The sequence below is a fragment of the Mustela nigripes genome, chromosome 1 (genome assembly GCF_022355385.1).
Source record: "Mustela nigripes isolate SB6536 chromosome 1, MUSNIG.SB6536, whole genome shotgun sequence".
In the NCBI taxonomy this organism is placed as follows: domain Eukaryota; kingdom Metazoa; phylum Chordata; class Mammalia; order Carnivora; family Mustelidae; genus Mustela; species Mustela nigripes.
The window spans coordinates 132,260,996-132,275,699 of record NC_081557.1 but is presented as its reverse complement, the minus strand read 5'-3'; the positions used below and the strand labels follow the sequence as shown (position 1 = coordinate 132,275,699).

Genomic DNA, 14,704 nt, shown 5'->3' with positions numbered 1-14,704 from the left:
AGCCATCCAGATGCCCCCTACTCGTAAGATTTTTAAAAAGACAAAACCGGGGTGCCTGGGTGGCTCAGTCGGTTGAGTGTCTGCCTTCAGCTCAGGTCATGATCTCCAGGTCCTGGGATCAACTCTCATGTCAGGCTTCCTGCTCAGCAGTGAGTCTGCTTCTCTCTCTCTCTCAATCTCTCTTCCCCCTTGCCCCTCCTCTCTCCACTGCTCATTCTCTCTCTCTCAAATAAATAAATTAAAATCTTTAATTAAAAAAAAAAGACAAAACTATACTGACAGGAAGCACATCAGTGGTTTCTGATAGTTAGCAGACTGACTGCAAAGGAACACCAAACACCCCTCTCAGTTTTAATGAGATATAAATACCACATAACACTGTACTAATTTAAGTTGTACAACATAATGACTTGATATACGTATATATGAAAAAATAATGATCACAAGAAGTTTGTTTAACATGAATCATCATATGTAGTTACAAATTTTGTTTTCTTATTGTGAGATGAAAAAACTTAAGTGATGATGGGATGGTGCTATACCACGATTATGGCAGTGGTTACATGACTACTTTGTCCATACTCATTGTGATATACACGTAAGACTTACAACTTTCATTGTATTTAAATTGCATCTATTAGTAAAACCAATTTTTAAGAAAGTTCTTATTTGAAGACCTGGGTAGAATGTTGTCCTATCAAGCATGCTGATAAAGCCAGTACTAAAAAGGAGCTCCTTCACATACCCTAGTCTACTGTCCCCAGAAAGTCTCTAAAATTACAGGCAAAGGGGGTGTGATAGGCAGAATTTTAAAAATTCCAAGGCTTCTTGTTACCTTTACTGCTCCACCAGACTTATAAATGCTACATAATTCCCAGCACTTTGTATATGATGGATTTTATCTACGCAATTAGGTGATGTTAAAGGGGATGACGGACATTATAATAGAGACATTATCCACTGGGCCTGACCAATCATAAGAACCATTTATTCATTTGTTTACATATTTATTCATTGACAGGAGATATTTGTGAGCTATTTCTTTTTTCTTTAAACTGAAGTGTAGTTGACATACAATATTATATTAGTTTCAGGTGTACAATATAGTGATTCAGCATCTATTTACATTACAAAATGATCCTATAGTTAAGTCTAGTTACCATCTGTCACTATACATACTTACTACAACATAACTGACTATAAATCCTATGCCATAGTTTACATCCCCATCACTTATTTATTTTGTAACTGTAAGTTTGTACTACTTAATCCCCTTCACCCATTTTGTCCATCCTCTCACTCTTAGCCCCTCTGGCAACCACCAATTCGTTCTCTGTATTTATGAATCTATTTCTTACTTTGATTTTGATTCCATATATAAATGAGGTCATACAGTTTATTAGTTTATTGTCTTTCCCTGACTTATTTCACTTAGCATAACATTTTCTAGGTCTAACTATGTTGTCATGTATGTTAAGATTTCATTCTTTTTCATGGCTGAGTAGTATTCCTGTGTGTGTGTGTGTGTGTGTGTGTGCGCGCGCACGCATGCGCGTGTGCACGTTCATGCGTGTGTGTACATACAATCTCTTCTTTATTCTTTCATCTATGAGTGGACACTTATGTGGTTTCCATATCTTGGCTTTTGTAAATAATGCTGCAATAACCACAGAGGTGCATATATCTTTTTGAATTAGTACCTTTGTTTATTTTGGGTAAATAACCAAAAATGGAATTGCTGAGTCCGCTGATATTTCTATTTTTAATTTTCTGAGAACCTTCCATACTATTTTCCACAGTAGCCGTACCACTTTACATTACTACTCACAGCACAAGGGGTCTCTCCATCATGTCCTCATCAACACTTGTTATTTCTTATTTGATACTACCCATTTTGACAGGTATGATGTGATATCACATGAGCTCTTTAAAATCAGAGTTTTTCCCAGCTGGATGTAGAAGTAGCAGTCAGGAACTTGAAGTATGGGAGGGGTCTGATGCACAAGAAATTATCTATTGTGGACATGAAGGGGGCCACATGGCAAAGACCTGACAGTGGTCTTTTAGAACTGAGACTGACTCCTGGTCAAAAGCTAGTCAGACAATGAAGACCTCAATCCTATTACAGCAAGAAAAAGAACCCTGCCAATACCCTAAGCAGTGAAGATCTTGCCCTACTTGAGCATCAGATAAGGACACAGCTGGCTGAACCATGATTTCAGCTTTATGAGACCATGAGCAGAGGATCCAGTTAAAACAGGTCAAATTGCTGACACACAGAAACTATAATAAACTTGTATTGCTTTAAGCCACTAAGTTTATGGTCATTTGTTACACAGCAATAGAAAACTAATACAGAAAGGCAAATTTTAAATAGTATCTCTATCTCATCATAAAAAAGTTCTAATTTCAAACTTAAAATCTGTAGGCCTTCCCCAGAGTTAACTTTAGCTCTCACCTCTATTTACTGCCTCACATTACTAGTTAATATATTCTTATTCAATCTTAAGATGATAAATTACTCTAGAGACAAACTATATGTGAGTAAGCTTTAATTAAGTAACATTTCATTAATTAAGCTACTACTCCCAAAATTTTTAACTGCCTTGGTTTTAAATTAGTGGATATAAAAAACTTAATATATGAGGCAATATCCAAATATAAAATAGTAAAATAGAAATTCTTCACTCTTACATATTTCTAAGGTAAAGTTTTATGTATACATTTAGTCATCTAAGGAATGAAGAAATTCTATACAGTTTAATAAAATGAATCTTAAAGGTCATAAAAAAATCAGTCAAAATGCACTGCTCATCTCTAAGGATTTTTTTTTTAATGCTAACAAGATAAAAATACTAAATTCTGTTTGTAAGATGGCAGCATAACAATATAGCTTCTCTTCTTGCAAAATCCTAGAAGAAAGCCGTTTAAAGTGAATATATATTAGGACTCAAAAACAAACAAAAGTCTTGGTAGTTCCAAGTACAGAAGGAATCCAGAGATAAAGAAAAGAACACAAAATCAGTTTTAAGTGAGAAACTTTATTAGCAAAAGCATGTCAGATAGAATACTATCACAGAAGGTATGAGCAACATGAAGCATGCTCTCAGAATTCTTGGAAGCTAAAAACACGAGAAGGTCTAGAAGCAGATAACAGTGGTTGCAGTAAGAGGGTTACCTCTATTGCATTACTCATCTCCACAAGCCAGAAAATAGTCAGTCACCTTCAGATAGGAGTGATCAGAGAGCGCATAGTGGTAAAAGACAGGCTAATCCTCTGAATGACTGGTTATAATGAAGAAGAATGACAGTCTCCTTAGCCCAGAAAATAAATTTGCCTGGCAGATTATCAATACATGTCCCATCCATTCCCTACTCTCACTAAAAACTATGTAGGAGACAGGTCAGTAGCATTCTCCCATCTCACCAGGAGACCAAACAAAGGTAATGAGCAAAAAATAGCTACTCCAAATATGAATATTGTCAAGAACACCAAGAATTTCATGAACGCCAACACTGTGAAACAGAGAACTCAAAAACAGAGAAAACTAATGACAGCAAACTAAAAACAAGATTTTGTAGTAACTGTAGTATTATCAGAGAAATGAGAATATGATTAAGGAGGTTTAGGGGAAAACTAATTACAGTTCATGGACATGAAAACACAAGTTTCTAAATGAAAAGAAAAAACTCATTAGGTGGGCTGAACTATAGAGTAGATAATACTTAAGAATATATATAGTGAGCTAAAAACCAGATCTAGGAATATTTCTAAAATACAGTAGTAAGAGAAAAAGGGATAAAAAGGATGAGAAAGGGACAAAAGGTGAAACAGAAGTACAGAGAAAAGCACATTTGATGAAAGTTCCAATCTATCCATCTAATAGGAATTCTCTTACGAGAAAAAGGAGAAGCAGTATTTGAAGCAATGGGGCCAAATTAGTTCTAGACTTAAGGCTGTTCTGGATCTGCCCAGCAGATCTTAGAAGCAAACTTTGAAAGACTCAAAAAACTATTTCCTAGTAACTTAACTGCATCCCTGAATAAAGCCCCATCATATTTAAATATGAAAAAATCCAAGATTTTTACACACACACACACACACACACACACACACACACACAATGCCTTGGCATCCAGCAAATTACCAGGTATGTGAAGAAGCAGGAAAAGACCCTAATGAGGAGAAAAACCAATTAGAAATGACAAAGATAACAAAATTATTACAGAAGGTCATTAAAACAGCTATTATATTCAAATTCAAGAATGTAGAGAAAAGCATAAACATTATAAAAAGAGACATGGAAAATATAAAAATGACCCAAATAAACTTTAAGAAATAAAAAATGTTAAGATGAAAAAGTTTTCTGAGATTAAAAGAAACCACAATGTCTGCATGGGATTTATAGATTAAACAAAGCAGAAGACAAGATTAATGAACCTAAAGATACTGAAATAAAAGCTATTTAAAATGAAAAATATAATAAAGAGTGGGAAAAAAATGAACAGACCTTCAATGAGCTGTTGAGAGAGCATCACATGGTCCAGTGGATGGGTACTGAGAGTCTCAGAATCAAAAACAGAGAATGAAAAAATATTTTTGAATAAATAATAAATGTAATTTTTCCAAACTTGATGAAAATTATAAATCCACAGATCCAAGACACTCAATGAATTCCAACAAAATAAACATGAAGAAAACTACACAAGGCTACACTGTAACCAAATTGTGTCCATTGATATGTTCAAAGTCAGTAGAGAAGAAAGACATATTACATATACAGGAGAAAGATAAGAATGACAGTGAACTTGTCAGAAACAGACATGCCAAAAGATAACTGGAGAAACATCTTTAAAGTACTGAAGAAAAAAAATCTCAACATATAATATTACACTCACCAAGAATGTTTCTCAAAAAAGGCAAAATAATTTTTCAGACATACAAATGCTAAACATATTCACCAACTGACCACCACTACAACTTATCATTTAAGCATGAGGACAAAATAAACTAGATTCCCAACATATCTTGGGAAGTTTCTGTCCAAAAGAATTGCCAGAGAATATTCTCCATCATAAAGAAAAATAAAGTGAGGGCAGAACAGAATGTAACGATGAGGAAAGAAATATATAAATCCTGACAAGTCTAATAATTGTTTTAAAATATTTTAAATTAAAATCTGTAACTAAAATTCCAAATGCTATTAACTTTGGAGATATGGGGTAAGAGAAAACACAGGAGGTTCTCTTGTACCATCTACAGGAAGGATACAAATAGAGATTAATTCCAAGATTAGAAAAACAAATTCAGGTGTTAAAATACAAAGCATAACCATTAAAAAAAACTAAGCAATCTTTCAATGATATTATTTCAAAAAAAATATCCTAAATTGAAATAATTACATTAACTCACAAAGATACCACTTATGAATTTACAGCAGTTATAAATGTAATCAAAACATAGTATCATATAATTGACCTATTTTCTATGTTAGTAGGATTCTTCTCAGAGTGGTGAGCTGATAGAAACAATCATCAATTGTTCTGTAGACAAAAGGTCAAAAGGCACTTTGTGTACCTCTACAAGTCAAACTATTAAGTTTTAACTACTAAAATGATCTAAAAACTGTTAATATTTTCTTGGGTACATGACTTAATTAAGTTAGCTGGCATAATGGGGGTTTTAATATACTTTTGCTTCTAATGTGCACTTGAGAAGATAATACAGTTATACACATTTATCAAACTGTTTCCCAGTTTTCTTTCAAAATTCTTTGCTACTTAAAAGTATTTAAAACCAAAAGCATGTCTGAAAAAAAATCTAGCAATGTAAAAACTCACTTGTTTTAATACAAATATCTAGGTTGCTAAATCTACTTCTCTTTTTAAAGGAAGAATACAGCTATGAACTTACTCCTAATTAACCAAAACATCCACAGAACTTCGCCTTGGTATAAAGAATATGGCAGAAGACATATGGTTAAGATATATCACAAGTTTATAAAGTTTAGAGTAAATTTTTGTAAAGATTTAGAATTCATTTATACCTACCTTGTTCCAGACCTTCACTTTGAATATTAATATGCTCAAAATCTCAAAAAAAAAAAAAATCATACCATATGTCCTTCGGCTCGAGCTTTATTTTGCCGCGCTTCCCGCTTTCGCTGTAGGAACTCCTCCACTTGTTTAGCTCTTTCCACAGCTAGCTGCCCCTTTTGCCTGTGTAATTTGGACAAATAGCAAAAGTCAGAAATTCTGAACATTAAGTATTTCAAAAAGTTAAAAATTAGCCTTATTCTAAATGTTTTCTTTGTTGCAGAACAAGAAATAAAACCTTCCCCTGTAATGAAATAGCTATATATTTTATTATCTACTACCTAAATCATAGTCTTCGCTTTTTTTTTTTTAATGATTTATTTACTTGACAGAGAGAGAGGGGGCAGGGAGAGAGGGAATACAAGCAAGGGGAGTGGGAAAAGGAGAAGCAGGCTCCCTGCTGAGCAGGGAGCCCAATGTGGGGCTCAATCCCAGGACCCTGGGATCATGACCTGAGCCGAAGGCAGATGCCCAACTGAGCCACACAGGCACCCCTCTTCACTATTTTAAATAGAAGTAAAATCTATACTACTATTCCAAATCTTACCAAGAAGGTTTCTCTCACATTTACTTACGCTATTCAACTTATAAACACATAAAATTGTTTTGGACTATATTTAATTATAGAAGAATCTCCATAGTGTCCAAGTAGTGAAACTCATTGCAGAACTCTGTACCAAATATATCTAAGAACCTTCTTTAAACAGCACTGAACTAAAATTAAAGCAGTATAGTAGCAATTTCAAAAATGAAATACAAATTCAAAAATGAATAAAATGTTTGTGTGAGTTTTCAAAACACAGTAAAAACCAATGTCTAAATTCCTGGAGTATCATAACTATTAAAAAGTAAAATGTAAAGGTTATATTTCTGTATCTTTCACTCATAAATTATAAAAGAATGTAAACATGTTGAGCTTAGACTACAAATGAAAAATACAAGGATGACTAACTGGTTCTGTCAGTTAAGCATCAACTCTTGATTTCAGCTCAGGTCATGATCTCAGGGTTGTGAAAGCGAGGCCTGAGTTGGGCTCTGCACTAAGTCTGGAGCCTGCTGGGGCACCTGGGTGTCTCAGTGGGTTTAAAGCCTCTGCCTTCAGCTCAGGTCATAATCCCAGGGTCCTGGGATCGAGCCCCACATTGGACTCTCTGCTCTGCAGGGAGCCTGCTTCCTCCTCTCTCTCTCTCTGTCTGCCTCTCTGCCTACTTGTGATCTCTGTCAAATAAATAAATAAAATCTTATAAAAAAAAAAGATTCTCTCTGCCCCCCCACCCCTGCTTGCATGTGCTCCCTCTCTCTAAAATAATTTTTAATTTTTAAAAATTTAAGTTTTAATTTAAAAAATATATATAAACAACATTTACTGAACATCTAATATATATTGTACCTGTTCTACTGTACCTAATATATATTTTGCCTTTTATATATTATGCCTGTTATATATTTTGAAAGATACAAAAATAAATAAAACGTAGCCCCAATAATCAGAGAACTCATAATATCAACTGCAGTTAATTGTGGAGGTAGTTAAAAAGATGAACAAGTGATTGTGCTTCTACTGATATTTTGGCTACTAAGGCACACAAACTACCTACAGCTTCTCTTTAAGACCATAACTAAGATAATGAATTAAAAAAATTAAAAAATAAAAAATAAAAGACCTTAACTAAGTTATGTTCTGAATAATACATGAAGTAATATCTTTTCTGTCTTCCAATAGTTTTAAACACTTCCTGATTTTCATCACTGGCATCTTCTAGGGTTAGGTAATCTCTATAGCTGGTTAAAAGCCTTTTATTATGACTATCAGGTATATGTAGGTAGTTAACTCTTAATCTAGTTCCACATTACCAAATTCAGGAATGTACTTCACATAACCCACAGAGGTTTGAATAGATTAAGAATAATGAATGAGAATTTGGTTATGCCTCTGTAGTGCACATGTGCTATCCTCTAGTAGTCATATTATGTACCACATAATTATGGGATTAATATCTAGTCTGGATGCAACTTATCTCCCTGGATATATCTAGAAAAGGCTGTGTCCTAGTCAGGTATAGTCCCTTTATATATGGCGTGGCCTGAAGAGGGCCCATAATCTTTAAGAACACTCACACACTCAGACACTGAAGCTGCACTTCTACTGGTTAAGGTTCTTTTGTGGGGTCCTGGAAGTTTACAGCATCACTTACAATTAAATAAAATTGCTGATCCCTTTGCTTTGTATTCTGAATGCATCTCTAACCTTAATAAAAGTAAAACATGTTTCATTTCCCATCCTGATACCACGTCCAATGTTTGTCACTCTAAATCTCCAACTGACACATTAATACAATAGTTGCATGGAATTATTTTAGTAAAACATGGTCATATGTATAATGGTTTTGATTTATAGATTTTCATACCATTCAAATCTATAAAGTATTCCCATTCTATTTATTTATGTGATTTATAGGTTTAGAGTTACTGAAAAATCTTTTCCTAAGCTAGTTTAAATAAGTAGGTTACATAACTCATTGTTTTCAATCACAAACTTAAATCCTGTAGTGATTTTTGCTTAACATTTTTTATTTTCCCCTCCCTTTTATTAAACAAATATTGAGTGTCAACTATTTACCAATATTTTATCTGTCTTTGAAGATGTAAAGATGTATAAACAGAGTTCCAAAAATTCAAGTTTGATTTAATATATACAAAAATGAGAACAATGAACCTTATTAAAAGAATAAAAGGACAAAATCTTTAATTGATTCTATGACACCTGACAACACTTAAAAACCTATAAATATACTGTCTTTATTTCTCACATTTGTTACTACTTTGTATGTACCAAAATAAGAACTCATACTACTCATATTCTTATTCCTCTCTAAAACTATAAAACTGCTAGACTATTAGCACAAACTATCCATGCTACATTCACAGAGAGAAACCAGAAATAGTCAATTTACTCAATGGTCATTTTCTTCATTACACATTAGGAACTCATAGGCACATACTATTTTAGACAAATTAAACATTCTGTCTTCTCCATCTTTTGAGTTCCAAAATTATTCCACTTAAAATCAATAAAACAGTAGTCTAAATTAATAATAAAGTAATGGTAACACAAACACTATACAAACCACAATTATAAAGTAAGAAATTAGGAATTTGGAAAGTAAAATATAGAGACATTAAAATGCATTAAATAGAAGGAATTATCTTTGGTGGGGCAGGGAGAAGTAAGTTCTTCCCTTTCCTTTTCTTATTACAAAGGCATGAATAAGGACCAAAATCTGGGTAGGTTACTTCACATCCATGGCTCAAATCTTTTACGCGTAGGGATATTTAAAAATTTTGAGGAATGATTTTGAGTGATTAAGGGGTAAAAACAACACAAAAATAAGTAGCAATACACGTAGAAGAAATAATCTGAGAAATAAAAAAATGAGTCAGTATGGTTTAAGGTAAAAGAGCTGGAGTGGCACAGAGTTAATGAGATGAGAAAAGAATGTAGGCGGTTTATTCATTAAGCTTCCTCCTCTGTTTAACTGGCATAATGCTGATCTGATGGAATGGAACTGCTATCAACTTTAAACAAATTAAATGATGCACTAGAGAAAAAGACTTGGAAAAGTAAAACACAAGTGTTAAGAGGTAGTCAATAGTTTTATAAAATGGTCTTACATGACTGAGGCTCTAATAATAAAAAACTAACTGAATTTAAGATCATCAGCTACAACAGTGTACCACTCTGATCCAAGATGCTCATGGGGGGAAGGCTATGTAAATGTGGGGACAGGGATAATAGATGGGAAATCTCTGTACATTCTCCCTCAGTTTTGCTGTAAACCTAAAACTGCTAAAAAAAAAAGTCTTAAAGAGAAAGCTAATTGAAGCGGTGTGTTAAGAGACATACACGTGAAGTCAGACTGGCCAGAGTTATTGATAATAAGGGAAGAGGAAAAATAGGTAAAGCCATAAGGAGGGGAGCAGGCAAATAGGGATGATCCAAAAATATAAGGAAAAGAGAATCTGAAAGAGTGAGTTGACCATAAATATCAATTTGCTGATTCAATTTGAATTAGGGAAAAGAACTGACCAGCAAAAACAATGACATACATATAACAATAAAACCAGTTGCATTACAGTGTGAGGAAAATGTTCTTTAATGCTAATGGCCACTAAAAAGTACAAGACAAAAGAATCATAATATTTAAATTGGAGGAGACTTTAAGTATTAACTAGTCTAACTTCTTGCTGAATAAAGCATTCCTCTATTCCCATCTGCATTTCCTGACACATGGTCATTCAAATCTCTAGATTAATAGTTACAGTTTGAGGATATTCATTAAATCCTATGATAGGCTGGCCATTGAACAGCCCTAATACTGGGCTAAAATCAGTTCCTCGACTTCTCCAAGTCATAGTAATTCTACATGGTGGAAATATAAGTAAGTCTAATTTCTCTTTTACATGAAAAGCTATCCAATTTTTTTAGGCTTGCTCCTTTAAGCATGCTTTCTTTGATGGTGGCTAAATTCTCCCAGCTTCTTTAATTTTCCTAATAAATTGTTTTAATCCTCACTAAATTCAATATTGCACAAGTGAAGCGAGTGAACTTTGGAAACAAACTGTCCAATTTCAACTCCTGGTTTTACTAACAGTTATGTGGACTTCAACAAATCATTTGTTTATGTAGTGCCTCAATTTCTTAATCTGTAAAACGGAGAATTATAATACCTGCCCCATGGCATTGGTGACAAATAAATGAGTTAATACTATGGTCAATTGCCATTATTCACGGTAGTTATGTTCTGTAAGGTCACCATGAACAATGAATTAGCCAATACTAAACTACCACCCATAGGAAAAAATACACAGTTATGTTCCTACCGGCCTCTTGTTACAACATCTTCCACAATGGACTGATATATATAACATTGTTTTATGTATGTTTCTATTTAAAGACACCTTATTTAATGTATACACCCTGAACTCTCAGCCACTAAACTCTATCTCACACTGGAGCAAAGCTTATTTGACACAATATTTTCTCCATGAGGTACATCACAGCATTCCTGCACTTAGAAACATCCGACAGTACTTCAGTGCTGTTTGAGGGCCATTTTAAACAGTGAAATCACCAAGATGATACACAAAAATGCAAACTTTGGTAATAAATACACCACGAAAACTACATTTGTTTGCAAGTGCTGAAACAAGAAAGTATTGCCTTTTCAGATTGGAATATGTGCACTGGACAACCATAATTTTTTTGCTGCTCTGTACAAATCCATGAATGACTGGGGAATACTGGGAATACTGATTCTGGGGTTACATATAAATTTTTTTCTTAATATATAAATTATAGCAAGTAGTCAAATTCATACACACACACTCCACAAATAATGAGAATTGACTATATTTGTAAATTACTTCAAACTCGTATTGGCAGAAAGTGCCCAACTGAATATTAACTCCATTTTTATTACTGTCATCATCATCCTCATAAATCGCTATTCTTAGAAGTACCTAGTTTATCAATATCCTTTTACGTAACCAGTATAGAATATAGGGAAAACTTCATCTCCTCTACTACTTTAATTTCAAACTTTGTATTTTTAAAAAAACTTCTTTAGCTCCTAAGAAGCTACTGGTACTGGCCAGCATGTAATAAAATGGGCACTATCATATACTGTTAGATTGAACATAAATTGGTTCAACTTTCCCAAACAGAAATTCAGTACTATTTAGTTAATAAATACATTTAGTTAAATAAGTTTAATTAATATATTAATACTTCTTTCTAGAATCTTCACCAAGAACATAACTGACCAACTTCTTTAATCTAATAGTTGCCCTTCTAAGATTTTATTATACAGAAATAACAAAAAATAAAATTTGGCAAAAAAAATTTCAAACAAATAAAAAATTACAAACAGGGGCACATGGGTGGCTCAGTGGGTTAAGCCTCTGCCTTCAGCTCAGGTCATGATCTCAGTCCCGCATCTGGCTCTCTGCTTGGCAGGGAGCCTACTTCTTCCTCTCCCTCTGCCTGCCTCTCTGCCTACTTGTGATCTCTCTCTGTCAAATAAATAAATAAAATCTTTTTAAAAAATTACAATTACAGTAGGAGATTGGTTACATAAAATATGATAATTCAGACCCTGGAATCCTACAGAGACATCAAAATTCCCTTGAAAACAATTTAGCATGGGAAAATATTATGGTAAAAATGTTAAATAAAGGGGCGCCTGGGTGGCTCAGTGGGTTAAGCCGCTGCCTTCGGCTCATGTCATGATCTCAGGGTCCTGGGATCGAGTCCCGCATTGGGCTCTCTGCTCAGCAGGAAGCCTGCTTCCTCCTCTCTCTCTCTGCCTGCCTCTCTGCCTACTTGTGATCTCTCTCTGTCAAATAAATAAATAAATCTTTAAAAAAAAAAATGTTAAATAAAAATAGATTTTAAAAAAAGATATAAATGTGTACATATGATTTTATCTCCACTAACTAAGGAAATAAATGCAAAGAAAATAGACCAAAGTCTTCACAGGAACTATCTCTGTAGAGATAAGTAGTGATTTCCATTCCTGCTAACACCCTCCTTATGCTTCATACTTTTTCTGAAACTAACCTGTATCACTTTGGCAAACAGAAAAACAAGACAGAAAACCCACTGGTGACTTTCCTTCGGGTTTCACCTTTCCATGAACAAAAGGGAGAGAAAAGATATATGAATGTTTGGTTAAGAATCCTATGTGAGGGGCACCTGGATAGCTCAGTTGGTTAAGTATCTGCCTCCTGCTCAGATCATAATCTTGGCATCTTGGCATTGAGTGAGCCCCATGTCGGGCTCCCTGTTCAGTGGGGAGTCTGCTTCTTCCTCTCCCTCTACCCACCCGCTACATGTTCTTCCTCTTTCTCTCATATAAATAAATAAAATCTTTTTAAAAAACCCAACTCAAGAATCCTGTGTGAGGGGTGCCTGGTTGGCTCAGTTGGTTAACTGTCTGCCTTCAGCTCAGGTCATGATCCCAAGGTCCTGGGATATAGCCTACTTCTCCCTCTCCCTTTGCTGCTCCCCTGCTTGTGCTCTCCCTGAAATAAAACAAAATCTTAAAAAAAAAAAAAAAAAAGAATCCTATAGGTATTTATATTCTTATAGCACAATATAATTATACTAGGTTCCAGGCTTTTCTATTTTATATAAATATACATATTATATATATAACAGGGTTTATTTATTTACTTATTTATTTATATACATAGATAAATAAATACCCTTATCTTTTATAACTAGTAATCATTGGTAAGGAAACAATTTTACTGCTGTTTGTATGATATTCTCCTAACCCCATGCTTCATAATCCTCTTTGTCTCATATTTACATATATGCTATAATCCTTTTCCACTGTCATGGATCAACAACTTTTATAACTCCCTCAAACTTAAGCTATTAACTTTGCTCCTCAGTGTTTTGCTTTACTCAAAAACATTTAGTTTTTAAAATATTTAAATATTTATTTAATTATATATTTAATTTATTAAATATATTTAAATAAATATTTAAACATTTTAAATATTTAGTTTTTAAAATATTTTAAAATATTAAAAGGGAACAAGAAGTTCCCTTTTAATATTGTTTCCATTGCTGAGTTCAAGATTGCTTACATATTTCCTATTTTTAAAAATACTGGAAGCTAAGTACCTTGTCATCTCCCTTTCACATAGGATTCTTTTTTTTTTCTTTATATTATTGACAACTATAGAAAACTTAGTGATAGAATACCACTGGTCCGAGAATGAATACTGGCTAGTCACTACCGCTGTTCTAAGCCTGAATTAGTTGGTCTTATGAAATGCTGTCATAACAGGACACATGCTTCTTTATAGTAGAAATGAGCCTGTTTGAAGAGGCCTTAAGGATGAATTGAGCATTCCTTCCTTGGTTGTTGCTTGGATAGCTAAAGGGGAGCTTTTGGGGCACCCTTCATCTCTCTCACCATTACCTTTGCATTTACTATCATCCTCATAAGTTAATTTTTTTATTTGTACATGTTAATGGGATCAGGTCTCAACAAAAACCTTGTCTTTGTCAACAAGCCACTCCATCTCATTAGGTTTACAGCTTATTTATTCTTTTTTAGTGTGTTGATTTTATAATTTAATGCTGAGCAGTCAAGTTTATTTCTCTTAAGTTCAGATCCTGGTGGAGAATATATTCACATATTCACAATAGGTTAAATTAAGGAAAAAGAAGCAAGTTGGGGGCCCCTGGGTGGCTTAGTTAAGTGGCTGCTTTTGGCTCAGGTCATGATCCCAGGGTCCTGGAATGGAGCCCCGCATCACATCTGGCTGCCTGCTCAGCGGGGAGTCTGCTTCTCCCTCTCCCACCTTCCTTTGCTTTTGTTCCCTCTCTCACTGTCTCTCTCTCTCTCTCTGTCAAATAAATAAATAAAATCTTTAAAAAAAAAAAAAAGCAAGTTTAAATTATCAAAGATCTGCTTCTCTCCTGCAAACTCCTTATAAATGCAGAGAAAAACAATAGAAAAGACTGGAACCCTGAATTGGGTTCTCTGCTCAGCAGGGAGCCTGATTCCCCCTCTCTCTGCCTGCCCCTCTG

The 14,704-nt window shown here is 34.1% G+C and overlaps 1 protein-coding gene across 1 annotated transcript in view; it reads right to left on the bottom strand.

Annotated features, from left to right (window-relative positions):
• Positions 1-14,704, bottom strand: part of NEK1 (NIMA related kinase 1) — a 214,466-nt gene that overhangs the window by 132,286 nt on the left and 67,476 nt on the right. The window contains exon 18 of the mRNA XM_059374160.1: positions 6,117-6,219. Within this exon, the coding sequence (XP_059230143.1) occupies positions 6,117-6,219 (103 nt within the window). The remainder of the gene's footprint in view (positions 1-6,116; positions 6,220-14,704) is intronic.